Genomic DNA, 17,060 nt, shown 5'->3' on the forward strand with positions numbered 1-17,060 from the left:
ATCTGTTACAGTATGATTTACTTGTCCAATCTCCCTTGACATTGAGTGCCAGCACGAGGCATTATTGAATCGACATTGCAATTACGTATACAAGCGTGAATTGGATACTTGATCTGCAAATCTTTAGCTCATTAATGAGAGTGAGTTTTCTGGATGGCAGTACAACCATGGCCACGTTTCTCGGTTGCCTCAAAGCTCGTTGAACCAGCGCCATGCACGTTTGCTACAGTAGACAGTCCAGAACCGCCCAAAGCTCCTTGGCTGTTTTATTTATTGGTTACTACTATAGCTGTTGTAACGATGGTACAATCTAATTTGAGAACAGGGTCCTGGTGCCTAATACCCGCGTTATTTGGGCATTTTGGAGACCATCGCCTCGTTTCATCACGAAACATCACTGATCACACAACTGAACATGAGTGTAGTAGGATGCGGGGCTAAATTATAGAATCCTAGCGATAATGTCACTACTTTCATGATCATGCATCCGCAAGACCTTTTGTATCCTTGAGGGAGGGATAATGAGGATGAAAAATTACGCTCTAACAGTTCAACTCGTGGCTCACATCAATGGCTGTGCGCTGTTAGTTGTCACTTACTCAAACAAACTTATATCGTATGCTTGCGTATAATGGCAGTATTGTCCATATCAACCATCAGAGTAGTACAGGGTAGGCGACGTATGGTGTGTAAGTGAATCAGCTTTGTCAATGGCAATATTCATTGGTCTGGAATACATTGCCCTGCTACTCAGTCTTGTATTCCCCTTTCGGGTTGGCCAGTAATTACTTACAATTCTTTTCAGTCAAGCTGTGGCAGCGTATGGAAGACAAAGTAACTTTCAAACGCCAATGTCTTTGCTTTCAGACATGGCTGGCTGAGTTTACGAGATATCCAATTAAGTCTACCGAGTTTGCTAGAACATTTCACTTAAGTCGATTCCATCAAGCAAACAGGAGTGAACGCTTTGGACCTGATCTGTAGAACCGTACAGAATCATGTGATAAGGCAGCCACAAGCTACGCACAGCCACATAACCCCACACCCGAATGCGGCCCCTGGCTGGGGTCGCATCTCACAGTTGCGATAACAGACAACTACTTCACTTCTCGTACTATGATTAACTATTTCCAATAACATACCAGATATTTCACGATGGACGACCTCTCAGGCCTCGATTGGTCCTCTAAGCCAGCCGGCGGCCAACCGAAGCCGCCTATTATGAACTCGGCATTCGCGCCCATGCGACCAACACCATCCCCTTTGGGCTCAGGTCGTAACACGCCTCTGTCCACACAGGGCTCTGGTTCCGTGGCCCCTAAGCCGGCACCGACGAAGCCATCGCAGGATAGTTTCAGCAATTTGATGAATTTCGGACCGGCAAAGTCGAAGCAGAACTTGAGTTTGGCTGAGCGACAGGCGCAACTTGAGGCTGAGAAGCGACAGAAGGAAGAGGAGAGGAGGAAACAACAGGAGGCTCAGTTTGGTAATGGACAGTTCTGGGATGCACTTGGAAGCAGAGGTGCATCGACGAGCCCTGCGTTACAACCGCCGCCTATCTCGAACACGCCAAAAATCGACGACGACGACCTCTTTGCCGCCTTCAATAAAGATACCAAAGTCGACAATTCGAGTTATTATCCTCCTCCCGAGTCGCATCGATCGACATCAGCGAATGGCGCCCCAGCAGCTGCGCCAATTAACTTGAGCGACCCCAACGCATGGAATCCTAACGGAAAAGGAGCGAATGGAGGCGCCTCTGGAGTTGAAGATGATGATCCCTTTGGCCTGAACCAGATGAAACCCGCTGCTGCTCCTGCGGCATCTACCCAATTGGCAGATGATGACGACTTTTTGGGAGATCTTGCACGTCCTGTTGAGGAAGTACGACGTAAACAGGAAGCCAGCAGACCAAATGCGGAACCTGGAAAGCCTATTGAAGACGAGGACTCAAGCTCATCTGAAGAGGAAGCTACCCCAGCACGTGAGCAATATATTGAACGAACACCACGAGTCAACAAGGATCCTTTTGATCGAGCTGTGGCGCAACTTGTGGACTATGGGTTCTCCGCTGACGATGCCCGACGTGCTTTGGTTGAGAGCGGTGACGGTTACAATGCTCAAGCTGCGGTCAATTGGCTTCTGGACGAGGCGCATCGAAAATCCAAGGAACAGGCGCAGGCGAAACCCTCGTCTGCTAGTTCTAGTAGGCCCGGAAGTCGACCTCCAAGAGGTGATAGCAGGTCGCCTGCAGCAGGCGATCAGGACTTGGCAAAGACAGCTGCTGCAATGGGTAACAGCCTGTTCAAGACTGCTAACTCACTTTGGAAGACTGGACAGAAGAAGATGCAGCAGGCTGTCGCTGATTTCCAACAAGAAGGCGACCCAAGCCAACCTAAGTGGATGCGGGAAGCACAGCACCAGTCCAGATCGCAAAGCGCAGGAAAGGCACGAGCAGACGCTACAGACGAAGCTATGATGCTTGAAGCTGGCGGCCGTCCCCAGCCTCGTCGGACTAACAGTCGACCTACTGAGCAGAGGGCTACTCCTCAGACATCGAGGGGACAATCACCCGCTCACTCTGCTGGCAGTCGTGCCAGTCCAGCACCTCGATGGCAACAGCAGGCGCAACCACCGACATCGGCTTTTGATTCTAAATCACGACTCAACAGACTGGCGGCAGATGATGAGATCTCTACTTATAGAAGCCCTAATAGGAGAAATAAGACATCTTCACAGGCCTCTTCGCCAGCGCCGACATCCAAGCCGGCGGAACCAGAATCAGATCTACTCTTCAACTCTCAAGAAGTTAGACCATCCCAGTCTATGCCTTCACGACCCGCTCAGCCTTCTCCTCGACCAACTCCACAGGCTAAGCGACCCTCACCCCCTGTCTCAAGACCATCACCACGACCAGCTCGGGAGATCCCGTCCATCAGCCCCGTCGCGCTCCAAACCTCTACACAGCACCGCCTCCAGGGTACAGCTCACTTCAAGCGAGGTGACTATGCTGCTGCCCACTCATCCTACTCGTCTTCGCTGTCAGCTGTTCCACCGACACATCCTCTTGCCATCCTCCTCCTCTGCAACCGTGCTTTGACTGCGCTAAAGACCGGAGAGCCCAAGCAGGCTGTCGAAGATGCCGATAGTGCACTCAAGCTTATCGGACCTGGCAATGGTCAAGGAGAAGTGGTGGCTGTGAAGAATGAGAGTGGAGTAGACGAAAACCGAGACCTGAAAGACCTTTACGGTAAGGCCTTGAGCAGGAAAGCAGAGGCTCTAGAACAGATGGAGAAATGGGGCGATGCTAGTGCGGTCTGGCAGTTGTGTGTCGAGAGTGGCGTTGGTGGATCGAATGCCATTAAGGGTCGACAGAGATGCCAAAACACTCTGGCACCCAAGCCCAAGCCAGCACCGAAACCAGCAGCCGCCAAACCTCGACCTAGACCCTCCGCAACAGCCAGTCTTGGACCTCAAAAGAGCTCCGAGGCCGTCACGCGTCTTCGTGAGGCAAATGAGGCTGCAGCCAAGGAGGACGACGAGAAGTTTGTGCTCTCCGAGAAGGTTGATGCCAAGGTATCTGCCTGGCGCGACGGAAAACGAGACAATATTCGGGCTCTGCTTGCTAGTCTCGATAGCGTACTGTGGGAGAACAGTGGATGGAAGAAGGTGGGCTTGCACGAACTAGTTATGAACAATAAGGTCAAGATCTCGTATATGAAAGCTATCGCAAAGACACATCCTGACAAGGTAAGCATTGTATCACACATGACCCTGTCAAGAATCTTTCTAACATGTCGCAGCTTCCTCAAAACGCAAGTACCGAGGTCAGGTTGATCGCAGGATTGGTGTTTAGCACTCTCAACGAGAGCTGGGATAAGTTTAAGGCGGACAATGGACTATGATCTATGCATGAGCATGAGGGACGGAGTTTGTAGAGCGTTCAATTAGAAGCGTGTCTTGAGACGGATGTCGGATGAGTATATGAATTCTATTTAGGCGGCGATACCGCTGCCGAACACCATGCTATGCCATGCTTCGCCGTGTCAAAAATGTGCGCCAATACTCCTTGCCACTAAGTATTTATATGCTATAGACCCAGCATTTTTCGGACGCCTTCGCGGACCTTATTCTCGTATTCGGTGCGCCGTTCACGCCACATCTTTGCTGCCTCAACGTTTGCAGGAGACTCGTCGTTGGGCTCGGCGAGCATGCTCATGACAGAGATTAGGATCTTCTCGACAGACTGAATAGGTGACCATCGTTCGGATGCGTGCTCGTAATGGTTGGGATCGTCGCCAGGAGGGTGAAGGATCGAAATGCATACCAGACCACTAGGGTACACTGTAGAAAGTCAGTATGAGCATGCGAAAGACTGAAGAGTTGACGAACCATTGGGGTGCCACACATCGGCGAGGAACTTCATTGATGGCGGGGCAAGCGGATAGTCCTTTGGGAACTTGAGCTCCGCAGGAAAGACGCCACCCTCAAAGGGAGTACCCTCAGGACCTTGAATAAGGCATTCCCAGTGAAGAAGATCGTCTTCAGAGATGGGGCCGGCGGTGATGCCTTCTGGTGGGTTGTTGGTGAGAGCGCGATACTCTTGGAGTAGGCGGCGGTGGGCGGTAGACGTCATGATGTGGGGTGTAGTCAATAGGGGGAGAGTACCTATGCTAGCTAGTTACGAACAAAGAAAGGATGTATTCTAAGGAATCAACGTTGTAGACGCTAGACGAGAAATGCAATGATGTTGTTCGAACAGACTCAGAGAAGCGGAAGGAAGGTACGTTTCGGACAAGGTGGAGGGAAGGTGACGGCTAGTGGGGACCCCGGGATACGGACCACCCCACAATTTTATTTCGGCGTCGATGGTCTTTTGCCGTTTTTGGCAGATGTCAAAGAATCATGGATCTGACAGCTGGGAGCAATAATGAAGCCAAAATGAGAGCTGAGTGACTGAACCGGATAATTGGATATATTGGGATTGATGAAAACACGTAAGCACCATGTTCGTGCAGGTACGCTGACTTTAACTCTATGAGAGAAGCTGACTGGGTAGTGAAACATGATGAGAAGCAGAGCAAGATGAGGTTATCCTACTGTAGTATACAAGCTGATGCTTCATATCAAGGGGTTCGTATCAGCTAGAAATGGCTTGGCTTCTCAGATAGTACTAAGTGTTCGTGGATGTTCTACCCACGAAGCTGAAAAGAAACTTCAAGAGGCATTCTCATACAAAAGTAGTTTGTTAATTAAGATTTCTATAATCAATCCATTAAGGAAAGCCCATGAGTAAGCTGGTTTCTGAGTAGGGAATATATCGCTAAAAAAAAAAAAAAAAAAAAAGAATACCGCTGACTCTCGGCATGGTCAATATGTCTCGCCACGAATTGTAAAACACCACAAAAAAGATCACCAACTCGTAATGAGCTCGTTAGATTCTCCGGTGCGGGGAGTCGAACCCCGCTCGCCGCGGTATTTATTGCAGTGCAATTGAAAACGCGGAATGATAAACCGATACACCACACCGGATGTGTTTGTTGAAGAACTACGTTCATTTTGAATACTATAACCGATTTTGCAATTTGTGGAGAGCCCTTGGTTTAGGACCCACTCAGTAACATTGGCTCTTGGGGAAAATGCGTTGATTGGCTGTTTGTGGAGTTACTCTGGACAAGTGCCGTGTAAGTCAATTCTCTTGTTGTTTCTCTTATTGTATATCGACCATCCAGAGTGTATGTATTTATATGAGCATTCTCGACGCCCTCAATTCGATACTGTCCATATCCAGATGTATGAGATCGACCAAAACCAGGATATCTTACAGGATCTTGCTCGTAATTCTGAAGTGGATGCCATGCTAGCACCCTTTGTCCTAAAAGCTATACTTACATACCTGGAAACGTTCAGGAAAACCTTTGGTCGCCTTCATGTATTGTTTGCATTTATCGTTGACTTACATCATGGGGATCTTCTTTCAACTGCAGAGTTTACACAAGACAAGCATTCTTAGGCAGGTGACTCATCTCTCTGCCAGAACAAACAAACATTGTCTTTGTGTTGTTGAAAACACTTCTCAGAGCGAGCGGGAGAATGCTGGGCCGATTGTTTTGAGCGTGTTACTCCAGGAACAAAAGCGGCCAAGAAAGGGAAGTCAAACACCAGCAAACAGTTTCCATGTTTATAACCACCAGAGAACAGCCAACTACCAACTCTTGATTGTCGATTACTAAGTTTTCTATCTAGACTTTCCCAATTAAGTTCCTGCTCTTATACAATCTCAAACTCTTGACAATGGATAGTGAACTCCGCCATATGATCGCTAAGAAATGTGAAGCCATGTATACAATCAAGATATCAGTAGTCCCAGTCATCGTCATCTCCCCAGTCTCCACCAGAATAGTCTACTACTGGTTTTTTTGCCCATTTGTCTTCTGCGGCTGGGGCAGCTGGCTTGGCAGGTGCCGGTTGTGGTATATTCGAAACCGGTTTGGTATTATTGTTGCTGTGTTGATTTTGAATACTGGAATTGGGATAAGCCGCAGAGCGATGATCAGCCTTGTGCGGTGCTAGCTCCTTGTTCATATGTTGGTCCCGTGTATGGGGTTGGACAAACTTTGGCTCGTCGGGTTTGGAGATCAAAGGTGCTGTGGTGATATCGTGCTTTGAAGTGTTGACCTGAGGTATGGGCTCAGGTCTAGAAGCAGCCTGCTGATATTGTAGGTTTGAGGGAGGCGGAGTAGCCTCTGTTCCCACACGAGCAGTCTCTGCGGATATTCTCGGAGTCACATCCGAGCTTGACTGAGAGTCGTTATTCAGATGGACTTGAGATTTGCTAATCATGTCAGTTGATCTCCTGTGGACTTGAACGATGGAAGGTTTCAAAACAGGCTGTGGCTGTGCCTGAGCCACCTCGATGGTTGTGATTGACCCAGCATCCGAGAAGCTGTCTCTTCTGTAAGAGGATATGTGACTTATCGAGGAAGCAGCCGCGTCAGACAAGCCGGGGCTCACTGCAGGCGGGGGTGGAGATATACCTCTCTGGCTGTTTGGCTGAGGTTGAAGGGTGTTTGGCGTAGCAATTTGTGGAGGTTGAGGCGGCTTAGGAGCTTTAGACTGAGGCATAGGTGCTTGTTCCAAAGCTTTTGGTTGGGCTGGGGATGGTTGTCTTTGAGGTGGCGCTTGTCGCTGAGAAATGTTGCTCAGTTCAACTCTTACAGGAGGAGCCATGGAAGGGTCTGGCACTTTAGGAGGCATAGTCACAGGCTGTGTTGCCGAGACTCCTACAGATGGCCCTCCCGTTGAGTATCCTCTAGGCTCAGGCTGTCGATCTCTCGGTGCTGGACCTGGGGGAGGAACTTGGCCAGGTTTAGACGTCATTTGATTAAACTGCGGTTGCGTTTGAACCTGTTGAGTGGGCATTCGTTCCTGTTGGGGAGGTGACTGTCGGTTCTGGGACGGCAACTGCATTGCTTGAGGAGGAATCTGGCTCGATGGAGTCGGTGCTGGTCCTGGCTGGGTATTTATCTGTCCCTGCTGTAGTGGCATCTGTCTGTTCTGAGGTGGTTGCCGTTGTTGAGAAGGCAATTGCATGGTTTGAGGGATAATCTGGCCTGGCTGCTGAGACGCTTGACTGGTCTGGGGAAACTGAGCGGCTTGAGGCGGTAGTGGTCCAGTCCGAGGAAGTGGTTGACCAGGTCTGAAACCCATCTGGCCATGCTGAGGGGGTGCCTGGACGGGCTGAGTTGGTGGTTGAGCTGGTTGATGCATCTGTCCAGGTTGAGATTGAGGAGGCACCGTATTTCCCTGGAAGCCTGGTTTGGCAGAAGACATAGGCTGCCCGGGCTGCCATACAGCTTGCTGAGCATACTCTCCACCGCCCCAACTGGGACGTCCAACAGGAGGTGATATAGGTGAAGAAATGACTGGCGTAGTTGGACTATGTGAAACAGATTTGGAGCCACCCTTCAACCACTTGAGCCACTTCTTTCCCTCCTTGCCTTCCTTTGCCCCAGCGCTTTGTGAAGCCTGAGTTGGCATCTGCATAGAGACTGGGCGAGAGCCCTGAGGTGTCATAGGCTGCATGCCAGGTTGCCATTGCTGTTGGTTTGGAGGAATCTGGACTTGCGGCTGCATTCTCCCGTTAGATCCTTGGCCATGATAGGCCATTTGTTGTTGTCCTTGTGGAGGCATTGGACCTGGCGTTGGACCTTGTGGCATTTGCCCAGGAGGAACAGGGCCCTGCGGGAACTGGAGTTGAGGAGGCAGCTGTCCTGCTGGACTGGCTGGATAAGACGAGCGTTTTTGCAACCTCGTTGGTGTAGGCTTAGGGGCTAGCGCTGGAGGCGTTGGGGCAGGCGCAGGAGGAGGTTTATGGAGAACATTCTGCACCGGTGTAGATACCTGCCCAGGATGAGGTGCTTTCCCTTGAACCTGGGGTGGTATCACCTGGCCTTGCATAGGTTGCCCCTGTGATCCAGGGCCTTGCTGTGGAGGCACTCCCTGAGGTGCTCTCGAATCTCGGGCAGACAATTGTTGGTTTTGAGGTTGAGGTGCATGTCCTTGTGAAGGTTTTCGCTGCAACTGCTTCGGATTCTGAGCTGCCATAGGAGCACCTTGAGGAGCTTGCATTTGATGCATAGGCTGTCCTGCATGGCCCTGTGGTATTGGGCCCTGCTGTCCTTGGAACTGGATAGGTGAAATATTTTTCGGGCTTTCAGCTTGCCAACTTGTTCTTCGACTTCCCATCGGACTTGGCTGCACAGACGAACCTCCTGATCCCTTCCTCATGTCCGTTGATACACTCACGGTCGAAGACCGACTCACTGTTGCGCCCGGAGCTTCTTCGTACTCCTCGATGCGTCCTAGGCCTTGTTGTCCCTGTGGTGGTGGTGGCGGCGTAGGCGCAGTGGGAGGTTGATTTTGTGGTGCAACATTTCCTTGAGGTAATTGTCGAAGGGACTGCGAACGTGATACTCCCTGAGGTGCAATATTATAACCCTGTCCAGTTTGTTGCGCCAAAGGTGATCCACGTTGGGCAGCAACAGGGTCTGCCCCGACCGAGCTACGTCTAGCATCCGTGCTTCGACTTAGAGATTTCTTGCGCAGCACGTCTCGGGCAGCAATGTTATGGCCTTGACCTTCAACATCTTGCATAGTAAAGTATGATCCTTGTTGATACTGATTGGCCGGAACAGACGGAGGCGTTGGTGAGAAACTCTGCATTGAAGACGAAGTTTGGGAAACAGGAGAAGGCGTATAGTTTGGATTGATGCTTGAATTGGTTGATGCGCGACGACTATGTTCCATGGGAGATGGCGTTTGAGTGGGAAATGACATGCTGCCGTGTCTCGAATCTGGCGAGATGACTGCAGAGCTAAATGATGAGTGTCGCCGGTTGCTGGGTATGGGGGGAGATGGATCGCTAGAGCCTTGACCTGGTATTTGCTTCTGTACAAAAGGTTCTTCTGGGTATGGCGGGTTCTCTCTGTGATAAACTGGTCCATCATCAGGATAAGGTGGATTATCAACTGGGTATGGAGGAAATGGAGTTATAGGCCCTGCAGTTTCCGATCGCGGAAGACCTGTCGGTGGCACATTCTCAACTGGACCTCGATAAGGTAGATTTCCGCCTTGTTGCGGCCCAGCATTGTAACGGCCTTGGATTTGTTCCCGAGATTGTCCAGCCATCATATCAGGCATCACACTAGCCGGTCGTTTTGGTACATGTTGCTGATTCATTGTACTAGGTGCTAACACCTGATGTCCAGTTTGGACGGTGGACTGTGGTCTCTGAGAAGGTAATAGTTCAGGCACAGTGTTGACCCTTTGGACGCCCATTCGCGGTTCTTCTAGGCGCTGTTGCTGAACAAGGGGTGCTGGAGTCATAGATGGAGGATGTTTCCCTTGTGTAGGCGGTACGTAACCATGTCCTTGTGGTGGTCTTGCAGGACCAGGCACAGCTTGCTGACCAGGAACTTTTCCTCGTGCTGGCTTCAGTACAGAAGGCATATGGGATAACTCTGGTTGCTGATCCGGGACCAAAGATCCATTGTTAGCGATGCTCAGAGGAGGAGGTTGTTCAGGGTGCTTTGGCGGTATTTGAGGCTGTGAAGGCTCATCGAGAGGACGCTTTGGTGGTACCTGAGGCGGCGACAGGACATTGGGCGTACCAGAATGACCTCTATCAGGAGGCCGAACAGGACTTGCGTCCATCATTGACCCCCCAGGTTGGAAAGTCGCTCGTCGAAGATGCGCTGGGTTTGGGGGTATATCAACAGAAATATCTGCTGGCTTATATGATTGAAAGCCAGGCGGCATCTCCTCAGCAGGCTTCTTGGATATCCGTAACGGCTGCATTTGTGCGCCATAGTCCCGCAGTGATCCAGGTGCAAGCTGTGGTTCCTCCTTTTTCTTGGTCTTCGGACTGGTTCGCTCTGGTAACTCAGCCATCATAGAAACTGCAGTCTCAATAGGCGCCAGGACCATGTTATCCGCCATCTCGACCGGTGGAGGGTGTTTCTCAATATGGGCCTGAGCTGTGTCGTCTGTCGGCATCTCGGCAATAATGCCCACAGGATCATGCGGTGGAGGAGGCTCGACGACCGGCATCTCATGAACCTCTTCAACAACTGTAGGCGGCACCAAGACGGGTTCTCCTGTGACCGGACCCGCGATTGTCGTCCCTTGAGCAGGCGTCGTCCTCTCACTGTTTAGAGGACTCACACCTTTAGAGGAGCTTTTCTCAACTCTTCCTTCAATTCCGCCCGCAACAACCCGTCTCGCAGCCTCCTCTTCCTCCTCTGCCAGTGGGCTCACATCATTATAAGTGCCAGGCCCCAGATACATAAAGTTTTCTGGCTGAAACACTCCATTCTCCTCATCTTCAAACCCACCATCCCATGTCATGCTTACGGGCCGCGCCGTAGCCGACATACCATAACCTCCATCTTCCTTTTTCGGGCTCAACTTCGCAGGTGTAGTCGTGCTCGCATATCTTCGGACCTGCTGCTGCGATTCGAGACGTTCTTCGGGCGCAAGGACTGGCGCTGGCGAAAACGTATCTATGAAGTCGGGAAACTCGTCGCCTTCCTTTGGGAAGTGGTACTGAATATGCCCCGTTGGCTTGTACTTGTAGAACCAGCGTCGGCCATCGTAGTCGGATTCCCAGCCTTCTGGTAGGCCCGACATGGTTCTATCGCTTCGTTTGCGCTAGGGAGAGGTCGATATTATTGCGCCGCTGCGATGGGCATGGCTGATACTTGAGGGAGCGTAAATTCCGTCCTCGGAGGTGTAGAGAAAACGAGGCTTTGGTGATGTGGCCGGGCGGTTAAGGGCGAGCTTCAGCTGAACTACGCAGCCACCAACCATTGGATGCGAATGACCTCAGGCAGCGATAGCTCCGGAAGGACAGGGCACGAAGGAATTACAACAGTGATTCGGCGTTTAACGTGCAGAAGAGATAAGTGTATTAGAGGAGATGAAATGAATACTGCTAATATATAAACGCTCAGGTACACATTCCTTCTGTCGTCAAACAAGCGCCCAAGGTTTCAATTGTCCAGCCTGATGATCCTACGCGGGAGCTGAGCGCACTCTCCACTTTGACCGACGAGCTATGGGATCAGCTGTTTTGCTATTGGATACGGGCCTTGTAAGGCGGATTTAGAGGACCCTTTAATTACGCTAATAGCTCTAATTACCACCATGGTCTTGGTTCCCTTAGACTAGGGTGTCAGCCTTGATTGAGGGGTCAATGGACCTGGAGTTGGAGTTCTCCTGAGAAACAGTGCGATCCTCCAGGATGAGTGCTTTAATAGTGATCTAGAGTCTCTCAGGCCTTGCGAGATGACATACCCTTCCGATTGCCAGACTCTGATACCCGATGCTCATGGTTCGCCAACTATTCTCTCTACATCAAACATTACATCACTTCCAACAGTCCAGGATCATCGCTGTATGTCCTCGCTTCCGCGGGTTCCATCATACAGATTCCAATTAATGGCACCTCGTCTATGATGCGGTCGAATAGATCGTCAAATGTCCATCACTTCAGCCTGGGACATTTATCAGATCAGTCAAGTCAATCTTGTCGAATATTCGCTGTCTATACTCTACAATCCTATCTGACCAAAATATCAAAGCACACTCAATGTGCATGATAAAAACGCAAATAAAAGAAAATTATGCACCTCCCCAGATATACCAATCTGGAACTCTATAATGCTAGCTTTGTTCATAATCTCATAACAGTCCTCAGACAATATCGCCCGGACGTCGGCTCTTAGACCCAGTCCTAACGCGACCGAACACCCGGGATCGACTGTCCGTCGAAGTACGGCGATCCACTCCTGAAGAACTGGCAAGCGAACGACGCTCCTTCTCATCTTCGATTCGGGAGCCCCGTTCCTTTTCTCGGATAGAAGCAAGTCGCTGTGCGTGGATGTTGTCTCGTCTGTTTTCGAAAACATCTTGGAAGTCGTTCACATTGTTGTCAATGGAACCCATGCGATCGACGCCTCGGCGGCTGTAGGTTGAGGAAACATGGCTCAGAGGAGGACCTTCAGAGTGAAGAGGCCGGTCATGGGCGGGCTTGTCGTGAAGCTCAACACCGCCATGATCGGGCTCCTTTCCATACGCAGGAGGAGGCTGGAGACCAGACCAATACATCGGATGCTCACGACTGCCACCAGGCTCGATGCGGAACGGTGACTGGATACCAACGTTGACCATCTGAGTCATCAACTCCGTGACAAACTTGTTATGACGGTTGAGACGGAGCAGTTCGTTCTGGAAGTTGGTCTTGTGGAAGAAGATCATGTTCATACTGCACGATCGCACTTCATCAACCTTGGTCATCTCAGTAATGATGCGAGGCGCATAGTCACGCTTGTTCGCCAGACAAAAGTCGGTCATACGGGCCTTGAGGTCATCAATCATATGCTGAGGAGTACCGAAGCGCATCACCAGAGGAAGAACATCAGCTAAACCGTTTGATCGTCGCTGGTTCAGAATGAAAAGGTTGTTGAGAAGTGAGTTGGGAGCCTGCACGATGTGACCCTGCATCTTCTTAAACTCGGTGTATAGAAGAGAAATCTCAGTCACGTAGTAATCATCACCCATCATGGTGTCGCCGGTAGATCCGTAAACAGTCACACGGTCACCAACATCGAAGGGATGCTTGACAAAGACAAAGATGATAGACTGGAGGAACTCCTGGGCCGTGGCCTGAAGAACCCATGCCAGACCGAGAACCACAGTACCTGCGGAACCGAGAGCGGCAGCAGCTGAACCAGAGAGAATCGAGATGAAGACAATAATGGTGATGACGATGATGATGAACACAAAGACCTTGTCGAGCTTCTTAATCACCGAATCAAGGTCCTTGAGCGATGCGGCAATGGCCTTCTTTTCAAGATGGATCTCATTGCACACAGCTTCGAATTCGTCGAGTGAGATGTCGCCGTTCATGTCCTTGTCAAACATCATAAAGGCAGCTTCGGCCTCTTCTTCAGTTTCGAAGATCTTCTCCATGTCTTCAAGGTAGACAAGGTCTTCGCCTTCCTTGACAGCACAACGATAGATCAGGCGGGCCAGGGTGTGAGCTGTAGACATGGTCTTGAGCAGTTCATTAACAACTCTGCGAGGGTGGTTGCTGTCGACCTTGCGGCCGATCAAATCATTTCCAACTCGACCAGCAACATAACCGACTTTGTTCCATGCGTTTCGGGCGTTGTCCTGGAGTGTCTGCAGGGGAGTTTGCGCACCACTGGCAGAGTTGCTGCCGCGCTGGAAGAAGTAGTCGGTCTTCTCATTGTGGGCTTTGGCATGCTCATAGAGATGGACAAGCTGACCAATATCTGCCTTATTGTTATCGATTCGAGTAGCGTAAGTTCGCTGGTGGAAGGTGAAAGCGATCCATTGAATAAGGATCTTCTCGACAAAATTGAGTGTCGCCAAGGTGAAGAGAGCGATAATGACCTTGTTCATGATATTGACCCAGTTTGGCTTGCGATCCCGGAAGTTGTGGTTCAGCATAGTCGGCTCGAATGAGATGAGAATGGCAAGGAACCAAAGGAAGACGGCTGTGTGAAGGTCAAGCTGGTATCCAATGTCCTTCCACTTCTTGGCGTTGGTAGATCCAAAGAGCTTTGCAACAAGCTTGAAAGTTGGAGGCAGGAGACTTGTGATCATACGAGAAACCCAGAGAACTCCCCAGACGATCTCAAGCCAAATACCAAACCACATGAGATCGACACCGTTGACATCTCGTCGCTTGCCGTCGGACTTGAGTGCGAACGCACCAAGCAAGACAGGAATGAGAAGGATAGCAGCACCAGGGATCAAATACACAACATATCGAACGAAACGGGGAAACTTTCTCAGAAACATCCATAATTTTAATAAAGAAGCATCGGGATCCACTTTCTTCTCATTATGATAGGTCTCGGCGGGAATAGGTGCATTGAAAGCATCCTCGGGCTCAACATTATGAGCACGCTTCCTCATTTGACTCGCATCATCAGCAGAAACAGCACGCTCGATCCGCAGAAGTTCGATGTTATCGTCAAGTCGGCTGGCATCGGCGCGCTGTCCAATAGGTGATCTGATTGAGGTCGAGTCGTTTGTTTCATGCGGTGCTTGAAGAGTAGGGAATGTGTCGAGTGATGGAGCAGATTGCTTTTGCTCGGGCGCTGGGTTTGGCGAGTCTGTTCGTGCTGGTACTTGTTGCTGTGAGGCGCTGAATTGGGATGGATTTCGTGTTGGAGGTGGTTGTTTGAGATTGAAGTCTTTCAACTCCTTCTCCTCGAAGCCATGAGGCGGAGGATCGGAACTCATGATGGCCCCTTTTAGTGGTTTTCACAACGCGAGGCTCTGTCAAGGACAATATCTGAGGAAGAAAGATGGGGAAGTATCGCCGCAAGCAAAGTCTATGAAGAAAGAGACTTGCTGAATGATGGTTGAGAATGAGTGATGAAATATCCTCAAGAGCTCCGTTGTGAGGAAGTGAGATAAAAAAAAAAATGAAAGACAAAGACGAATAAGAAAAAGTAAAGTGAAGCGAGGTGGACTGATCAACCGATGATATCTCACGACATCGATCGAACAGATTGATTCTCGCCTGGTGAGGCGATCAGTGCACGTTTGTATATGCGCAAAGATATATTGCTTGGTGTTGAGGTGTTATGATGTCGTCACCCCAAGCAAATTGATCGACTTTTCGTCTCCCACTTAATTTTTATGAAAGCGAGAGAAGTTTTTCGACAAAAGGAAAAGGAAACAAAGTAGTTGAGAATCTGGGGGAATTGTTGGAAACCCTGCGGGTGACGGGGATGCTGTTGAGCTTTAAGAGATCGACCTGCGACCGTGGAGCACTGGAGACAATGCACTGTAGCCAAGATGGAGGAAGAATGGGTCACCTCAGATAGGCTTGCTTGATCAGGGAGCGAAGAATGATTTTATGGAGGTGGAATTTCTCTCATGGATATTTTTATCCGATTTTACTGCAACATATATGCTACCCGTCTTTTGCGTAGCAATTTTCATTCGACTTTTCTCTTTCACATTTCATCATACATACTTTTTTTTTTCTTCCCACCATCATCATCAAGACAGGAAAACATGCCCACACCTCCATGACCGAATCCAGCCAACACAGAAATCTTGCTCTGCTCTAGTGGTGATAAGGTCGGTCGGCCATAGCCCGTAGCCCGTCGAAAGTGGAACCACGGGGCTCAGGGTCAAGGCAAGCCACCGGCCTTCATCATCGAGTAATGTTCAGTATCCACGCCGTCTCGCCGGGAGTCAGGACATGGGGCCAAGACGGTGTGGATGGTGTCACCCGTGGAACTCCCTAAATGGAAACCCCGAGGATGCCGCCGGGCCATTACACTCCCCAATTCTGGGCTTGGTAAGTTCTTTTGTTGATATAGCCTGAACTTGTTTGGTCAAAATCGGTGCAGATCATGACTGAGTTGTCACTGATGAAAATGGGCCGAAAATCAGGGACGAAAGCGTGAATAAATTCTTGCATCTGCAGTACAAATAAAAGATAGGTCGATCTGACGCAGTCACACTCGCTAACCCGAGACAAAAGACGGGCGCAAGTCCACTGTAGATGCATTGGATCAGGGGTTTAAGCAAGACAGAAAATCATTGGATTTTTTTTTTACCAAGTCGCAGGGTTTGGAAAGCTGACGTCACAGCCAAGAAAACGACCGAGATGCGCTCATGATGGATCCTTGCTGTTTTGCAAATGAGGCAATCTGAGGTCAACACTCTTATTTTGACTTTCCTCGATCTCTTAGATACTGGCGCATTTCGCCATCTCGTATTCTTGGTGCATTAGCTGAAAATAGTCAGCGGCCATGATGGTGACGATCATTTATGATAATTTTTGTGGTGGATGGCTGGTGGCGGATTTAAAGTCTTTTTCTCCCGGTTGATTCCCGTTCCCGTTGAGAATATCAATCTTGTGATAGTTGTCCCCTGCATTCCTACCACACACACACACGCACAGTGGCTTGCCGCCAGGCACTCCCGTCCTCAACTCACTGTGCTACCATCCGCGTCAGCGTGGGGGCTCACCAAAAACAAAATCTGTAGGGGCAGTTTCAAGTGCGCAAAAAGAGCCTCAGATTGTGAAACCATAGTCACTTAGGACCCTTCGATTACCACTCAAATCCTCTGCCCAGCCTCTAGACGATTCATGCTTGCATCCGTCTTGCCGAAATCAAGAGCAGCCAGGACTAAATGAATTTCTGGTGTAAGATAGCTTTACATGTCCGCGCAAGCGCGTTATAGGCTGGCTGCAAAGAGGGAATCTCAAGGTCGCTGAATCACATATCATCACTGAAATGAACTATGAACACATCATCCTAAGCTTAGGACCCATTCTCATCATAAAGCTTAGGACTAAGGAGCATAAGCTTAGGCTTGAATCATATAAACACTTACATAGGATAAAGGAAACCATTTCCAGATACTCAGCATTTCTTAATCCGCGGGCCGCGGATTTTAACATCAAGACCCATTGTTTAGAATGGAAACCAGCCATTTCT

The 17,060-nt window shown here is 49.8% G+C and overlaps 4 protein-coding genes and 1 non-coding gene across 6 annotated transcripts; 1 reads left to right on the plus strand and 4 right to left on the minus strand.

Moving 5' to 3' along the window:
• The first annotated feature begins 946 nt into the window (after nt 1–946).
• On the plus strand, nt 947–4,291 carry FOIG_03682 (uncharacterized protein). Its single transcript, XM_031201681.1, has 2 exons — nt 947–3,750; nt 3,804–4,291. The coding sequence occupies exons 1-2, from the start codon at nt 1,156–1,158 to the stop codon at nt 3,903–3,905; spliced, it is 2,697 nt and encodes an 898-aa protein (XP_031069205.1). The 5' UTR covers nt 947–1,155; the 3' UTR covers nt 3,906–4,291.
• Nucleotides 1,802–4,918, minus strand: FOIG_03683 (ubiquitin-conjugating enzyme E2-18 kDa). The gene is made up of 2 exons (XM_031201682.1): nt 4,393–4,918; nt 1,802–4,344 (listed from the first exon to the last, which is right to left on the minus strand). The coding sequence occupies exons 1-2, from the start codon at nt 4,634–4,636 to the stop codon at nt 4,091–4,093; spliced, it is 498 nt and encodes a 165-aa protein (XP_031069206.1). The 5' UTR covers nt 4,637–4,918; the 3' UTR covers nt 1,802–4,090.
• A 523-nt stretch (nt 4,919–5,441) lies between these two features.
• Nucleotides 5,442–5,532, minus strand: FOIG_03684. The gene has a single exon. It is a non-coding gene; the product is annotated as a tRNA-Glu (tRNA).
• Nucleotides 5,533–6,104: 572 nt separating this feature from the next.
• FOIG_03685 (uncharacterized protein) lies at nt 6,105–11,559 on the minus strand. Of its 2 annotated transcripts, XM_031201684.1 has the most exons (2): nt 7,038–11,557; nt 6,137–6,824 (listed from the first exon to the last, which is right to left on the minus strand). In XM_031201684.1, exons 1-2 carry the CDS (start codon nt 11,188–11,190, stop codon nt 6,358–6,360), a joined length of 4,620 nt encoding a protein of 1,539 aa, XP_031069208.1. In that variant the 5' UTR covers nt 11,191–11,557; the 3' UTR covers nt 6,137–6,357. The 2 variants fall into 2 exon arrangements, with proteins under 2 accessions (XP_031069207.1, XP_031069208.1); XM_031201683.1 differs by having other exon boundaries at nt 6,105–11,559.
• A 322-nt stretch (nt 11,560–11,881) lies between these two features.
• FOIG_03686 (uncharacterized protein) lies at nt 11,882–16,367 on the minus strand. Its single transcript, XM_031201685.1, has one exon. The coding sequence runs from the start codon at nt 14,836–14,838 to the stop codon at nt 12,256–12,258; it is 2,583 nt and encodes an 860-aa protein (XP_031069209.1). The 5' UTR covers nt 14,839–16,367; the 3' UTR covers nt 11,882–12,255.
• Between the last annotated feature and the right edge of the window lie 693 nt (nt 16,368–17,060).

This window comes from Fusarium odoratissimum (genome assembly GCF_000260195.1).
Source record: "Fusarium odoratissimum NRRL 54006 unplaced genomic scaffold supercont1.4, whole genome shotgun sequence".
In the NCBI taxonomy this organism is placed as follows: domain Eukaryota; kingdom Fungi; phylum Ascomycota; class Sordariomycetes; order Hypocreales; family Nectriaceae; genus Fusarium; species Fusarium odoratissimum.

Excerpts from the sequence above, each read along its gene's own strand:
- FOIG_03682 (XM_031201681.1), top strand. The coding sequence starts at position 1,156 with ATGGACGACCTCTCAGGCCTCGATTGGTCCTCTAAGCCAGCCGGCGGC. Across the intron at positions 3,751-3,803 it reads CAAAGACACATCCTGACAAG|CTTCCTCAAAACGCAAGTAC; the intron begins GTAAGCATTGTA and ends AACATGTCGCAG.
- FOIG_03683 (XM_031201682.1), bottom strand. The coding sequence starts at position 4,636 with ATGACGTCTACCGCCCACCGCCGCCTACTCCAAGAGTATCGCGCTCTC. Across the intron at positions 4,345-4,392 it reads CGATGTGTGGCACCCCAATG|TGTACCCTAGTGGTCTGGTA; the intron begins GTTCGTCAACTC and ends GACTTTCTACAG.
- FOIG_03685 (XM_031201683.1), bottom strand. The coding sequence starts at position 11,190 with ATGTCGGGCCTACCAGAAGGCTGGGAATCCGACTACGATGGCCGACGC.
- FOIG_03686 (XM_031201685.1), bottom strand. The coding sequence starts at position 14,838 with ATGAGTTCCGATCCTCCGCCTCATGGCTTCGAGGAGAAGGAGTTGAAA.